We start from the raw sequence: 17602 nt of genomic DNA, 5'->3' as shown, positions 1-17602 counted from the left end.
TGGAACATGTCGCTGGCTGCGCACGTCCAGTGAAGGGCCGTCCTCTGCGGAGGAAGAGGGAAACCCCTGGGCGGGTGGAGGAGCCGCCTGTGAGAGCGGTCCCGCCAATGACGAACGGACGGGCGTGGAACCTGCGGCGGAGGAGCGAGACAGGCAAATCGCGCACTGTCGGTAGGGGGGGAGAGTGCTGCCAGTACAGAGACCGACAGGACGTTCGGTGCGAGTGTCCAGGCAGTGCTTCTGGCCCTCCCTTTTCTCTTTCCACAGGACCGAAGCCCCAACGAGCGCTGGGATTGACGCCGTTAGGAACCTGCCCTCCTGGAACGGGTCGCTCCACGGGAGGACTCCCCACCGGAGAGTGGATGGTGCCCCGGCTGGCGGGGACGGTGAAGGCGAGAGCGGCGCAGACCAGAGGGGCGCGTTGGCCTCGGAGCGGGTGCGGAAGTAGGGTGTCCCAGGGTGCCATGATAGACCCTGGGTACGTAGTAGGACCCACTCCGGGGTCGTGCTGCCTTCGGACCGACATGTCTTCGCTGGCTGTGGGGCACTGTGGCATCGATGCCCAGGAGGACCGGAGGAGGGCTTGTACCTCCTCCAGACCGCAAGGGGGTGACCGCCATGGTTAAGTTTGGGGGGCCACGGGTAGAGGGCTTGGAAGCCCAGCCCTGTAGGGACCCGTGGCAACCGCCAGGCGGCGCCCTGGTGCCTGAACAAGCCTGGAGCCCAGCACTTCTGCCACACCAGGAAGTGCTAGAGGGAAGAAGACAGGGACACCCGGAGGTGCGCAGCATTTGCGGAGGAGTGCCGGGAAGCAGCTGGAGCCCATCCGGGTTCCTATTTAAGGGGCCGCCTCCCTTCAGTCAGTAGCGGAAGTCGGGTGGAAGAGGACAGAGCTGGAGAAAGGACTGGAGGCTGCCAGGAGAAAGGCACGAAGGACTGTGTGGCCTGGACTTTGGGGTATCGGTGCTGGAGGCACTGGGGTGCACGTAACGTAAATAACTTGTAAATATTGTGAATAAAGGGTGTGTTGGGTGAACTAACAATGTCCGTCTGTGTGTATCCGGGCCAGCTTCCACAGTTATTACAAGGTACTAAATAAGAAAGTGATTGAGAAATTAAAATGTGTATTCATTCAGGGTAACTCAGAAAAACTAATCATAAAATATAATTATTTAAGTTATTACATGGTACTAAATAAGAAAGTGATTGAGAAAATGTATAACAGACCACAAAAAATGTAGTACAAGGCTCGATGATGGCTGAGTGTCCATTGCCACATATAGTAGACCTACAATAATATTTATAGCCTGGGGTATAATTATGTACAACTGTTAGTCACAAAAGATTTTAAATAACTCCTCATGTTTAAACAGGTCAGCTGTCTTTCAAATTTTCCAGTTTCCATGTTTATAAACAACATTAGACTAGCCTTTCACTCTTCATATAATACCTAACACCAACCACATCAACATCTTCTTAGACCTCATTCCTTCCACCTCCATCTTAATCACAGCATATTTCTCCATTCTCTCATTATCGTTCGTTTCAGTGCACAGTGCCTCAGTCCCTCTGCCTACTTCTGTCAACACTCCACTTGTTTTTGTTTCTCTCAGGAAACTAAACTTAAACCTAGCTATTCTCCTTTCAGTCCTTTCCAGCATTATTTCACATTCCACTATTGCCAAACTATTTAGCAAGAATTGAAGAGCCATAGGGGGTCCCCTTGATGTTTCGCTCACACCAGTAGATGTAATAGGGATTGAATCCCTCTCGGAGTTCTGATTGATGAATGGATGGTTGGGGGAATGTTTTGGGGCCTAAATGGTATTGCTTTAAATAAATTGTATTATTGTAAAATATTTTGAACTAACATGCTTCTGACAGTTTGGATCCAAAGCATAACATAATAGGAAAGAAATTTTGATTGCTGATATGGGAAGTAGAAACTTAAAGGTGCAAAATCATGTAGAGGACACTATTTGTTTGATGTGACATACTGTAAAAAAATGTTTGCCTATTGCAATATAGAAAGGTTACTCAGGTGGTCTCTAGGAGTGTAAGAAACGCTTTTATTAATATTATTTTTCTGCCTACATTCATTAGCTACATGATACATTCATCCATCCATCAGTTATAAAACTCTGTTAATCCAATCCAGGCTTATGCAGTCAGAATTGGAAGCAAGAGTAGCGACCAACCCTAAACAGTGTGCCACTGAAATTCACATCAATTCATTTAAAAATGTTTGTGATGTAGCAGGAAAACAGTACCAAGTGAAATATTTCAAAATATGTGCAGACTATGCAAACTCAACACAGATAATGTTCAAATCAAGGATAAAATATATATTTTCTACATATTCTTTAAATAACTTTTTTATAAAATATCAATTCTTTATGTAATGGAATAAAGTTTTCTCCTTAAGGTTACCATTTCATATTATATTTAACAATTTGCCCAACACATCTGGAGAGCAATGAAGTCTGATAACCAAATATAGTTAGGGATAGGGTCTGAAAAGTTGACAGAGACCTACATTTCTAAATTTTACAGAAGCTTGGGTCTATTTATCAGGTGCTATTTTTTTTCGGGACACACAGATTTCATCTGTACTCACAGGAATTGGGTGAATGTGACAAAGTATAAAGAGGGTGTGTTTGTTTTGTAGTTTCATTATTACATGTTTAAACTGCTTATGTTCCCTTTTGTTTCATTTTGTATGTGTCTAACAGTGGTGTCTCTGCATTGAGGGCACTTGGAGCACTAACCCCATCCTCCAGCACATAGAACTTTTGTAGTTAACTCGCCATGGTAATTTAATTTCTTGTCTAAAATAATACTTATTTTTGGAGTTTGTGAAATGTTCTTTGTGCCAGGTGCTGCTAGCCTGTTTCCACATTGCTTGGACAGGCCCTTCGACTCTGCAGTTTTCTAGGCATAGCTGTAATTATGTGTGTCTGCGCAGACTGAACTTGAACATTAGACTCCTTTCAAGAGACCCATTGATAGATATTTTGTGATGCAATTTAAAGGGTATGTGAACTCGCATATGTTTGCTGTTTTAGAGCAGTTGTCACCATTATCATAAATCATACCCATTATTTATGTACAATACAATTTAGAACTTTCTCCACTGAATGAAAATTATAAATGTATTAATATTTATTCATGCTTCTGCTTTTTTGTTGAATATTTGATGCTGAACTATCTTTTGATACTGCCCTTTGTTGGTTTTAATCTATGACAAAATAATATATACAGTAGATAAGTTTTCATTTAGTGTGATTTTCATGGCATTATTTGACTGATGTTTTACCATCAGTGTTGCTGGTAGCCTAACACATTGTAAAATGCAGTTCATCTCTCTCACTTTCTTACACAATATTTACTGGAGTCAACCTCCTTCCTCAACTGTCTCTCCAGTGCCCCTATTGTCACTTCAATGTTCCATGGCTCCTTCCATGCAGCTCCAATGATCTTTTCTCTGCCATATCCACTCCCTACACATTCATACTGTTGGCTATTCTTGACATCGCTCGGGATCAGAGGCAACACTACCTGCACTCATTTATCCCTAACTCCTTGAATCGATCCAAGCCACGAACTACCCTGAGACACTCTGGCATCCATGTACCCAGACCAGTTGATTTAAGCAGAGGAACGGGTCTACTATATACTACTCTATAAGTGCTACGCTTCTCTCTCTATCCCTCTCTCTCACACACATGCACACACACACTCTTCATGTCTTGTCCAGATGGCCCTGTTCCTGTTGATAGTATCTCTCTCTCAGGTTCTGTATCCCACTCCAGAATTGTTATGGTACAAACACCACTGATTTCTAATAAAAATCTGATCACAAAACAGAATAACAGAGTGTAAAAATGCTGCCTAATTTTCATTATTGTAAGACAGTAAAAAAATATATTAACTAAATAAATATATAAACTAAATATATTGTGGAGAAGATTAGTAAGACTTGGAAAGTAGAGTATGTTTAACAAAATTCCATAATTGCACATACAGTAATTGTATAGGATTACAAATTGGTCTCTCTAGGTTTACATTTGAAATATTTGACAGATGTAGATGTATTAGTCATATCCTAACACAGGGTCACGGGAATCTGCCGGAGCCAATCCCAGCCAACACAGGGTGCAAGGCAGGATTAAATCCTGGAAACAAACACACACTAGGGACAATTTAGGATTGCCAATGCACCTAACTTGCATGTCTGTGGACTGTGGGAGGAAACCAAAACACCCAGAGGAAACCCACGCAGACATGGAGAGAACATGCAAACTCCACACAGGAAGGGAAGCAAACCCAGGTCTCCTTACTGCGAGGCAGCAGCGCTACCCACTGAGCCACCATGCCACCCACAAATTTATTATTAAAATAGAATTCTCAGTACCAAGCATCTTCCTTGTATTAGACACACCCTAAGTTAAAAATAGTTGGAAGAGATGACTGTCATAAAGTACGTAGAATTTTGGACTGAATGACTGGATTCCTAATTAATTGATAGTAATTTTGTAGCAGTAAACGTGCAAAGCAAAGTGCATGAACAAGTATTTGAACAAAACTCCCTTTCTGCAGGTAAGCAAGCTAGTACTTTTTTCTATATTTTATTCTTCCTTCCAAACTCTCAGAATACAAATATTGACAACCTGATAGCCAAACCAGAAGTGAGGTTGTAGTACCAAGTCAATATTTCTGTCTTTTTCCATGCAGAAAACTGTGTCTAATTTTATAAGGTTTTCTTTAATATACTGTATACAGCAATACTCTGGTAAAGATACAAAAACAATGTGAGAATGTTAATGTTTTAAATTATTAATTTTGCTAGCTAATATAAGGTGAAGAGATCTATTATTATCGATCTATTAGTATCCAGCTTCACATTGTTTAATCATGCTGCTAAAATTACATTAACATAAATAAGTATTTACATTTTTCGCAATTGTGATTCCAAAGTATTTAAACTGCTATTTCCTCTTTTTCATATATCCCTCCTGTTTCCTCATGTCCCATGCACTGTTTTGTCCAACCATCCATCCATCCATTAGCCAACCCACTATATCCTAACGACAGGGTCATGGGGGTGTGCTGGAGCCAATCCCAGCCAACACAGGGCACAAGTCCATCCATCCATCCATTTTCCAACCTGTTGAATCCGAACACAGGGTCACGGGGGTGTGCTGGAGCCAATCCCAGCCAACACAGGGCACAAGTCCAGCTTGTCCTAATTCTTAACCAATCGAAATCTCTCCAATGGGCCATTTAAATTCACAATCTTATAATCCATGTAGCCAGTGGCACATACTACTTCTGCTGATACCATCAGCCTGCCAGCCATTTCAACACATTTTCTTTTACAGTACATACCTTCTGTGCCAGCAGTGGTTGCAGATGGGTAGTCACACTTGATCAGTACTGCATTGAAAACCAGACCTGCAGGGCATTTAGAAAGGATGGATTCTCCATTTCGGCAAAAAATGATGGCGTTCGAGTCACTGGGGTCCCCATAGAGACCGTCTGGTTTGTTCATACATAAGACATCACTGGCAGCAAGTCCTGCAATTCAAAATGATTATTACAGTACAAGTTGTAGTAATAATACATGTAATATTGGTGGCTTCCTGCATTCTATGATACACACTGGGAACTTTATTTTTATTTCTGTTTGTCCCCAAAAAATATAATTATATTAATTAAATTTAGGTGATGTGGTAGTACAATGATCAGCTCTCACAAATCCACTGGACCACACACATGATTGCTGCCTGTATGAAGCTGGCATGTGCATAGTCAAATTGCTATTTAAATTACAACTTTACTACAATTAGATTTAAAATCGCTCCATTGAAATACTCTGTTTGATGATAAATAACTTTAGGAGACATGCAAATTCTCTCAGATATTCATATTTTAAAAAAAACTGCTTTACCCTTTAGCATTTTTAAAACTGAAATAATAATGCCTGGTATCATAACTGAGCTTGTTACAGTTTTACAGTGTATACAGTAAATTAAAAGAATTTGGTTCAGCCCCTAGCCACAGTAGTTTCCATGTCGAAAATGTAAATTTAAAGAAATGTAAAATGTGTTCATTTATAGCAGTTTGTGCTCTTTTGCACAGCTAAAACATTATTTTAGTTACTCTGTAAACTGGCCAGTTTATAAATCTGTCAAATGTAATACAGATAATCATTCACACAGGGATCAATGTAGAATGTAAACCTAACTTGCATGTATCTGGAATGTTGGATGATAAATGGGGAATGTGGAGAGACACCAGCCACATGGGCAAAGAGAGAATGTGAAAACAGCATATAGACAGTGACCTATTATGGTAATCAGACAAAAGACTCAGGATATGAGGCAGCCATGCTAAATGCTGCGCCAACATGTCCTATCTTTATTTTGCTACTTTTTTGTGATCAAATTTTTATTGATAAAACAAGAAAGGAGTACAGTAAAGAGAATCTAATAATAATTGATCTTTGGCCTATATATGAACAAAAACACACCATGCCAGTGCCTGCCCATCCTACCCTACCCCACCTCACCTGAGACAGAAAATTATGCAGAAACACAAACAAAAGAGAGTCAATGAGTAAACTGCCACATACACACACACACCCCGTGTAGCATGCAGCAAAGTAAGGAAAACATGAGAAAAGGTGAAAAGGAGAAACTGCTACAGTATATGGAGCAACCCCCATCCAGCTCTTGACTAAATGAACAGCATGAATCCAGCTTTGGATGGTAGAGCTGGAAGAGTTGTTGATCCAAGATACAGAAAGCTCAAGATGAGTAAGATTGTAAAATGAAGACCTCCAGACTGTAGGAGAGACAGCGAAAGCAGCTTAGCTGCAATAATAGCAAAACCTGCAAACACCATACTTAAAGTTCTTTTTATATCTTGCATTAATTCCTTTCGACAAATCTTTTAAGAAGTAATTTTGAATTCAACTGAAGGTGGAACCCAAACCTGGCCAGACAGCCAGTTTATCACAGGGCACACTCAGTTCCACATACACTCATGTTCACTGTTCTAATATAAGATTGGTAATTGGCCTAGCCTCTCCATCTTTCACTCACATAGTGCTATAGGCTTTTGAGCAGTAAAGTTGTAGTATTAACCACTATGTGTTTGTGCCTGTGCCGCTATATCCAAACACTAATGGGGGAACATTTTAGCACATAGTGTCTTATGGAGGAAAGAGAGATTTTTGTTAGCATAAATGGAAAAAAAAAATGTTTCATTTATGTTCCTTATGTACAGCAGAAAAATGTCCTACTTGTTATGGTACATTTTTGAAATTTTAATTTTTAATCTTTCTTTAACTTCTCACTACATGTGCATTTTAAAGATAAACAGTGCATTTAAAGCTTTTAATTTCAAATTTTGCAGTTAATTTAAAAGGTTGATTTGATTTTCCAATTCTAAAAAATATTTTTCTTACTCAGTTCCAGATGTTGCCTTCTTCATTTTATGAAGCTGAAGCTGTATTACACACAAGCCAAGTCTGTGACCTTTTGTGGTACATTGACAATTGGTACTGTGCTGATCCCAGAACTGATATATTTATAAAATATTAGAGTACCATTTTTTGTTCATGCCTTGTTTTAAATGACTTGAACTACATGCATGTGTAAAATAATCACCATTAAGCTGCCATTTCTTTATTTTTTCTCTTAACCTTACATATGGTTAGAAATAGATGTATGTCATGATTTCCTCTGCTAAATCAGGAGTTTAAGTAATATAATGGGGAATATAATTTGATATTTGATTTTATGAGATACAAAAATAGTGTGTATGAACATTTTTCTACATTCTGGCATTCACCATACTATAGCATAATGTACTTAATCCTTGGCGGGGTTGTAGAGCACAATGTAGGAACAAACCCTGGGCATGACACCGGTCCATCACAGGCTGGCATTCAAACTATTTTATTATAATACTAGATTATAATCATTGATAATACCTCTGCTACAGCAAGAGTCAACCGATTGTTGTAGTTTTGCAAAAATTAAGTGTTGACCCATTTTTACCTGTTATCGAATTTCAGCTGCTAAACAGTTTGGGGTCTTGTTTATTGTAGTTTTCACTTCATAATGTGCCAAATGTTTTCACTGGGTGACATGTCTGGATTGCAGGCAGGCCAGTTTAATACCGGGACTCTTTTACTACAGAATCATGCTGTTGTAATACATGCAAAATGCAGTTTGTCACTGTGTGGCTGAAAAAACCAAGGCCTTTTCTGAAGAGAACATCACCTGGATGGCAGCATAGGTTACTACAAAACTACAAAATATATTGTTTGACATTAACGATGCCTTCCTAGAAGTGCAGATACCCATGCTAAGTGCACTAATGCACCCCCATACCATCATAGATACTGGCTTTTGAACTGGGCACTGATAACAGGTCAGATGGTCCCTCTCCTTTTTAGCTCAGAGGATTTGACGTTCATGATTTCTAAAAAGAATTTTGAATTTTGATTCATCAAAACACAGGATGGTTTTCAGTCCATCTTAAATGAGCTCAGGCCCAGAGAAAGGGATGGTATTTCTGGATCATATTTATATATGTTTTCATCTTTGAATGATAGAGTTATAGCATGCATTTGTGAACGCAGTGACAAACTGTATTCACAGATGATGATTTTTGGAAGTGTTCAGAATCCATGCAGTGATTTTCAGTACATAATTGAGTTTGTTTTTAGTGCAGTGCCGCCTGAGGGCAGAATGATCATGAAGATCACATTGGTTTTGCTCTTATCCCTTTCATGCAAAGTTTTCTCTGGATTATCAGAATCATTTAATAATATTATATACCATAGATGATAATATCCTCAAATTCTTTGCAATTTTACATTGAGGAATGTTATCCTTAAATTCTTGCAATTTTTGCCCAGGCAGTCTTCTACAGAGTGTTTAACCCTTCGACTTCTTTACTTCTGAGAGACTCTGCACCTCTGGGAAACTCTTTTTATACCCAACTGACCTGTTGCTAATTAACCTAATTAGTTGTGAGATGTTGCATTAGGTGTTTTAACATTTGAGATGTTGTCTTTGTTCTGTTATCAATTAAATATATGTTTGAAACACTTACAATTCATCATATTTTATTTACATTTTACACAACATCCCAACTCTTTTGAAAAGAGGGTTGAATATCTTAACCGAAGTTCAGTCAACACAATGAAACAAAAATAAGTATAATCAATATGTGCCTCCAGGCTTAGTCAGACGCCAGTCAATCACATGGTAGCCTGACGTATATATATTGCTGCAGGGAATTATTTTTGCCTTACATAGCACCTTTCTAAAGGTACACCATAAGAAAAACTATATTAGAATGCTCAGCTTGCTAATAATAACTCCATCCATGCATCCATCCATCCATCGTTTTTCCACTTATCCAGGGTCGGGTCGCGGGGGCAGCAGCTTAAGCAGAGAGGCCCAGACTTCCCTCTCCCCGGCCACTTCTTCTAGCTCTTCCAGGAGAATCCCAAGGCGTTCCCAGGCCGGCCAGGGGACATAGTCCCTCCAGCGTGTCCTGGGTCTTCCCCGGGGCCTTCTCCCAGTTGGACGTGCCCGGAACACCTCACCAGGGAGGCATCCAGGAGGCATCCTGATCAGATGCCCGAACCACCTCATCTGACTCCTCTCGATGCGGAGGAGCAGCGGCTCTACTCTGAGCCCCTCCCGGATGACTGAGCTTCTCACCCTCTTTAAGGGAAAGCCCAGACACCCTGCGGAGGAAACTCATTTCAGCCGCTTGTATTCGAGATCTCGTTCTTTCGGTCACTACCCATAGCTCATAATAACTCTAAAATGCAAAATCAATTAGTGAACTGGATTAAATGAAGATTAAATAAGAAATGTTACTTTCAAAAAGAGATTACATACTGCTAATTATAAACAATGTAACACATCAATAGTGTGTTCTAAATTGTTTTGATTCATTCAAAATCTCTGTCATCCATCCATCCATTCAGCTCAGTCATTTTTAAGACATTTTGAATAAATATTTTTAAAAATAGACATATTTTACTAACAACACTCTTGTTTGTCCAGTTATTGCTATAGGAGCTAGATTACATTTTATTCAAGCTGGCGTTCTTTGGCTTGTATTGTATTGTAACTGGATTGCTATATCAATTCACAGTGGAAACAAGTCCTATATTTATGGATGGGGTATTGCTTTATTTTTTGATATTCCAACTTATCATTTCTCACAAACGTAACTATATTTTTGTGAACAATGAATGAAGAATAGTGAATCCAGAATCTACATGTTCAAGGATTTAAAACTGTGAGCTGCATTTTGTAATGCTGAATTTAAAATGCAGTCAGTTAGTGCTAAATGTGCATGGGAGCAAAAGATGCATTAATGTACATTAGACTTGAAGGAATAACTGACATTTTGTTTATTTGTGTCAATTTTAAATATGCAGCATTATGAAAATGTATTGAGATGATACACTATCAAAGAAAAGCATGCAAAGATTTGGCAAGAACATTCAAATTAACAATTAAGTTATCTCAATATTAAGAATTCATTTTTAGACCTGTATGATCCACTATTCCACCTTGGTATGAATTTAGGTTTACTTATCAAATAAAATTAATAATAATACTCTGCAAATGATGATGTCCCATCTGGGATGGATGCTTTGTTATGCTCAATACTGGCAGGATAGGGTCCAGCACTGTGAGACTCTAGACTGGATAAGTGGGATCAAGAATATTATATTATGCCATGCTATGCTACTTTATAATAGTAATCATATAAATATATTATTAAACAAACTTAACATTTTCACAAATAAAATGCCTGGTAATTGCAAACTGTATTTTAAAAAGTTTATCAAATTTAATATGTAGTATTTCAATGCTCCCAACCCTTTAAACAAAGATGAAAGACTCACCAAAAAGACATGATGACAAGATGAGCGCTGTTGCATAAGTAAAGATCACTGATGAACTATTTACCCTCATCACACAAATTTCATGGTGCCTTCTATCTTTCAAAAATTGTAGTCTACAAAGAAACCACTGCATGTATCCTTTACAGAGAATGTTTGATTATGTCAAGGAAGTGTTTAAAATACTTTCAGTGCAGTGTTTAAATACTGTAACTACACCCTGGGCTGCACCTTTGGAAAAATGAATGCACATAATAAAAATAAGGCATTCTAAAAGTTACACCTCTAATGAACTTTATTTATACACAACTTGAGTGCAGTATTATGAACGTACTATATGGTCATGCAAATCATGATGTCATGATACACTAAGTGGTGTTAGCTACTTCCAATTGACCCCAAATAAATTATGCAAATCACAAAAGGATCAATTAGAGGACAAATGTAATAACAAGGAGTGGCTTTCTTAAAACACTTTTTGGATGACCGGATGTCTATTTGAATCAGGATGGATGAATTGTACGTTTCCCTGGGATTTTCTACACTCAGGACACTGATCTTGACATTTTCTTTTAGCTTCTTTAATTTTACTAAAAAATTCTTGATCCATGATGTTAATTATTTGCTAACTGGCTGTCAGAAGAAGTGCTCAAGCTTGTAAAGTAAAAGATCTGTCAAATGCTCCTATGTAGACAGAATAAAATAACAGTTCCTGTCAAAGCCTCTGTAAAAAAAAAACACATTGCTTCCTGAGCTGAGTTTAATAGATATGGCTGTGAAACAAATATCACTTGGGAAGCAGATTTTCTTGTAATGTGTTTGGGTAACTGGCAACTGTAAACCAGTCTGGATTGTGGGGGTTAGTTTGTCCGACAGCAGACCAGCACCCAGTACTACCAGAACAGGTTTCACTTTGTCTCCAGTGGACAAAATAAGTTCGGAAAATGAAATGAAAACCATGTGTACAGTATTTTTGTAACAATTTCCTTCTAAATATTCACATACTGGAAAAGCATTCAAAAATCTTTATATATAATACACTACCGTGACTGTCTGTTTGTCTGTCCAGGATTTTAAATCACCTATAGCTCGCAAACCATTTGAGCTATTGACCTGAAATTTAGTACACATATACTATGTAGCTGTGTTTTCCCAAAATTATCAAAGTTCAGCAGCTCTAACATAACAAATGGGATTCAAAAAAAGCCTGACACATCAAAATCAATCCACATAAAAGATACCTTCATTTTTAAAAGTTTTAGTTAAAATTCAGCTTAAAACAGTTCACACAAAAAGAAAAAATTAAAATAAAAAAAAATTAGAAAAGTTCTTGTTCAAGAGAAGTTCTGTTCAAGACTTAAATTTTGTTTAATTTCTAATCATTACAAAGTCACATCATAAGATTTCTGAACCATTTCAAACTGTATGCCTGTCCCATTTCTATGTTAAAAATAGGTCTTTTAAGTCCCTGTGTACTGGGACCTGTTCTAAACAACAACTGACTCAATTAACACACTGTATCTGTTATAGCAAGAAAGTTCTATCTCATACTAACTTACAGGGGAAAAAGACTATACCATTATCTATTACTATGAAAGAAAATTATATTCCATTGAAATTAAGCAAACAGTAATATGAGATTAACTCAAAGTTTTAACTTTCTAAGATTGGCTCTTACATACTACGTGACATCTAATATCCGCTTTCGGGGTGATGATTGACCTCCAAGGTTATTCCTCTTTTTATTTTTATTTTATTTTATTGTAGAATAAACTTTCAGCAGCGGCCATGCAGCGGCCAGCGCATGCACCGCATGGCCGCCATTTTCATCCATAACAAGTTCGCCGTCACTTCTATCTCTTCATATCTTAAATCATTCATGAGGCAGATTGTAGATTTAAGTGCCAGCTTAAGTGGAAAATGGAAAAAAATGTACTAAGTAATTGCAACACAAACACTAACTAATCAGTTTTAATGCGAAAAGATTCTGACAAAAGAAGAGAAGAAGCGAGCCGCTAGGGTGGAGAAAAGAAGAGCTGCTCAGGAAGCAGCAAGCGCATCAAAAGTAGGGAAACTATGAATGCTCAAGTCAAGTACAGTATATTCAGTGCAAGTTATCGTGCAGTGCGCCGTTACTATTGTACACATAAAGGAAAATAACAAAGTGTCTTCAAAAATCAATAAGGGTGAAGAGGAGAGCAAAACTTGGACCCCTTCCAGGACAGGTTCCTGAACTTTCACCACTAAGCCTGTCCTCTTAGCGTGAACAGGTGAGTTGATCAGTGAGTGGTTGGATAAGGAAGCACATTTATTGGGTAGGGATGGTGAACATTAGCAACTGATCTACCAAATATTATTTTACGTTTAGAGCTAAAATTTGTATGCTTTGGCAGCCAGATTAAATTGTGTAAGATAATAATACATTGTAAAAATGTCTAGTGTAATAGAAGCAAATTAATCCTCTTTCTTCATCAAAATGCATTTTGACAGACAGCTAGTGTCCCTCAGCAAATCAAGACTTAAGTCGATGCCATAATGTTTTAAATCCAGACATGTACTCATGTATAACACTTCCAAATAAGTACACACAGTCCCTGCTTGGTGCCTGAAGCAGTTTAAACAAGCAAATATGAACAGGACTATAATGAGAAACATGCATTCCTTGCTTCCTAATAGAATGTACAAAATTACAAAGTCTAAAATAAATTTGTAATTATTTAAAATTCTTCAATTTTAATACTTAGATACTTAATCAATCCATTATTCAACCCTGCGGCATGGATCCCAAAGTGGTCCTCCAGACAGCTGGGTCTCTATCACAGCTGTTCCAATGTGTATGACCTGAGTTGTTGCCATGCTGCTGACAGGCATTCAATGGAAGAGTGCTAACTGCTCCCAGAAAGGTTTTGAGGGCTCCCTTAGAGTCTTGGTGTCATTCACGACTGTCTAGGATCATCTGTTGACAGCTCAGTAATGTTTGGACCTCTTAGCATAGGAAATGAGTTCCATCAGTAAGGACTTCCTCCTGAGGATGTTGCTGTTCAGGCCTTCTACATTCTCTCTTCTGATGGTGTAACCCATTAAGCACAATTTCTGGTTCATGGTAGATTGTGTGGTGCCTCTTGTACCGTGTTTTGGTCCCTGCCCAGTTTTCAGTTGCTTAGCATAATGTGGAGAGTACATCAGTAATGAAGATGTTCACCTATTGAGCGGGGTATCTTAATTTATTTCAAGACATTCACAGTGTTGGTGAAGGATGCCCAAGCTGCTGTGTATGTCTACTTATCTTTCTGTCAAGATCATTAGGCATTATAAGGTTCCATTCAAGCTAGATGCAGTCCTCAGTGTCTGCAATGTTTTGATCATCCATTGTGGATGGATTAGTGTTGAAAAGGTAGTTCCTCTTTCTTTGTGCCTTGAAGCAGTTGACATGGAGTCCTCAAAGGGAGCTTCCCTGGCTGATGTGGGAGAGAATCACTGAGGCATCTTCAAATATTCTAGTGATGAGGACAATGTTGTCAGTGAAGTGTAGATGGTTTAGCTTCCACATGTTGATACTGCCTCTGAAATCAACAGGGTTGAGCTCCCAGAAAATGTTTTACAGGCATGACAAAAATATCTGGGCATTGATGGTGTCCCTTAGATGTAATTTGTTTTGGGGGGCTAAAAGTTCAGTTAGTCAAACAGCTGGATGGTAGTGCTGATGTCACAGCAACACGTTTCCAGGACACTGATACAGCTGCCTTGTCTGTTTGAGCACATGGATGATTGCTCTTTGCTCAACTGTGTCAAAAGCCTTCTTGAAGTCAATAAACATGTGTACCAGTGGAAGTTGGTACTCATGGCTGGTCTAAATCAGGCTTGTGACTGTATTGATGCAGTCTGCTCAACAGAAATTCTTAAGGAATTCTGCTTGTTGAATTGGTTGTTCCTCTTCAAAACGATTCAGAGCAGTTGAGGATCACCTTCATGAAGACATATATATATATATATACTTCTCATCCTGAAATGCACACATTTGACAGTATTCAACTATTGATAAAGTTTGCTAGTTTGTCTGCAATAATTAAACCTAGCAAATTACCAACATGTAACAAAATATTGATAAACTATTACTTTTTCTCAAGAATATTCACTGTAAATAGATTTCTATAAAACATGGCAGAACAGTTTCAGATGTAAATCTGTTGCAAAGCAGTAATCACATCAATCACATCAAACACAAAACTATTCTCAGGCTCAAGCAATTTCTTGACTCCTTGTATGTGATGTTCTGCTTGTGGTTCTGGGTGTAAGGAGAATAATAATGAGCACAAAGGAATTACAGCGTGATTACAATACGATGAAGTTGGATGGAAGAAAGAAGTGTCTGGCATGCAGATCCATTGTACTACTGTAAATGTGAGGTATCTGCAAGCATGGCACTGCCCCACCATCTAAAGTGGGACTATGGATGAGGACCACTTCATTTGCAAAGGGAATTCCTTCTTCTCATACCATTGTAAGACTGTTTTTGTTCTTAACATGGGCTGCATTTTATTTCCTGCCTCAGTTGACACCCTAACCCTCATGCTACATACTTAACAAATTCAAAACTAAACAGCGGGGATAAAGATTTTCTGTAGCTTGAGAATCATTGCCATCTGAAGTGGCTACTACTGCACAGTGACAGTGTTGCATTTCAAATGTTGTTTGATTCTGTCTCTACTTACCTTTACCATACTTAGCAAAAGGCCTCACAGCTTCTGACATCCCTTTAAATAAGACTGGATTCCCATTTACCTATATATAGGAGATCTGACCAACTAAGCCAACATTCGTTTGTAATTTGTTAAGTTAGATTATTGGTTTTCTGCATTAGCTTGCTTATCTTTCCACCATAATTGAAATTAGTTTAGTGTATTTTGTAAATGTGCAAGACATTTAAAAAGCTGTACATATTTGGAAAAATACAAGGCATCAGCACAACCTTTTAAGTATAAGCAAATAGAGATTAAGATATGACATGATCAAAATGTTTAAAATTATGAAATCAATTATTACAGTGGATCCAGGCGGGTTTTTTAAAATCAGTTTTGCAACAAGAACACTGGGACAGTGTTGGAAGCTTGTTAAGGGCAGAGGGAAAGTTTTTCTTCACACAAAGTACCATAGACACATGGAGTAAATTATGTGTGGTGGAGACTGGATTTCTCCTTAATGTTATTTTGGACAATCCAGATGAATAGGATAGGAGAGTTGGTTGGGCAAAGGCCTGATCTTTGCATAATTGTCCTAATTGTCCATAATTGTCCTAATGTTTTTCTTAAACATTAAAATACAAAAGAAACAAATGCAAACAAAAATATGGTGATCCACAGTTATTTGCCTTGCCTGTTCAGGTGCTGTCTGACGCCTTTCGTTCCCTTTACTACAATAAAGCATTTCATCTTACCACCCTGACCACTTCACTGTTTTTTATGCCCTGGTCTCTCCATTCAGCAAGAACATTCACTCTTATCCTGCCAATCTTCTTCTTCTTTCGGCTGCTCCTGTTAGGGGCTGCCACAGCGGGTCGTCTTTTTCCATATCATCCTGTCTTCTGCATCTTGCTCTGTTACACCCACCACCTGCATGTCCTCACCCACCACCTGCATGTCCTCACTCACCACATCCATAAACTTTCTCTTAGGCATTTCTCTTGTCCTTTTGCCTGTCAGCTCTATCATTAACATTCTTTTCCCAATATACCCAGAATCTCTCCTGTGCACATGTCCAAGCCAAGGCAATCTTGCCTCTCTGACTTTGTCTCCCAATCTCCCAACCTGAGCTGACCCTCTAATGTACTCATTTCTAATCCTGTCCATCCTCATCACACCCAATTCAAATCTTAACATCTTTAACTCTGCCACCTCCAGCTCTGTCTCCTGCTTTATGGTGAGTGCCACTTTCTAATACCATATAACATAGTTGGTCTCACTACTGTCCTGTAGACCTTCCCTTTCACTCTTGCTGATACCCATCTGTCACAAATCACTCCTGACATTCTTCTCCACCCATTCCATCCTGCCTGCACTCTCTTTTTCACCTCTCTTCCACAATCCCCATTACTCTGAATTGTTGATCCCAAGTATTTAAAGTCATTCACCTTCACACACTCTACTCCCTGCATCCTCATCATTCCTCTGACCTTCGTCTCATTCACACACATGTATTCTGTCTTGTTCTTACTGACCTTCATTCCTCTCCTCTCTAGAGCATATCTCCAACTCTCCAGGGTCTCCTCGACCTGCTCCCTACTCTTACTACAGGTCACAATGTCATCAGCAAACATCATAGTCTATGGGGACTCCTGTCTAATCTCGTCTGTCAACCTGTCCATCACCATTGCAAATAAGAAAAGGCTCAGAGCCAATCTCTGAATGCATCCGTCACTCCTACTGCAGACCTCACCACTGTCACACTTCCCTTGTACATATCCTGTACCACTCTTACATACTTCTCTGCCACTCCCGACTTCCTCATACAATACCACAACTCCCTGGCAAATGCTTTCTCCAGGTCCACAAAGACACAATGCAACTCCTTCTGGCCTTCGCTATACTTCTCCATCAACACCCTCAGAGCAAACGTTGCATCTGTAGTGCTCTTTCCTGGCATGACACCATGCTGCTT

At 39.0% G+C, this 17602-nt stretch overlaps 1 protein-coding gene across 4 annotated transcripts in view; it reads right to left on the bottom strand.

Moving 5' to 3' along the window:
• Positions 1-11107, bottom strand: part of LOC120537493 (uncharacterized serine-rich protein C215.13-like) — a 39349-nt gene extending 28242 nt beyond the window's left edge. For all 4 annotated transcript variants that reach the window (XM_039766471.1, XM_039766473.1, XM_039766472.1 and 1 more), the window contains exons 1-2: positions 10952-11107; positions 5389-5577 (exon numbers count right to left, since the gene is read on the bottom strand). In XM_039766471.1, the coding sequence (XP_039622405.1) occupies positions 5389-5577; positions 10952-11084 (322 nt within the window). In that variant the 5' untranslated portion in view covers positions 11085-11107. The remainder of the gene's footprint in view (positions 1-5388; positions 5578-10951) is intronic.
• Between the last annotated feature and the right edge of the window lie 6495 nt (positions 11108-17602).

The sequence above is a fragment of the Polypterus senegalus genome, chromosome 10, assembly GCF_016835505.1.
Source record: "Polypterus senegalus isolate Bchr_013 chromosome 10, ASM1683550v1, whole genome shotgun sequence".
In the NCBI taxonomy this organism is placed as follows: Eukaryota; Metazoa; Chordata; class Cladistia; order Polypteriformes; family Polypteridae; genus Polypterus; species Polypterus senegalus.
Note: the sequence above shows the minus strand (reverse complement) of the source record. Positions and strands in the feature narration are given on the sequence as shown.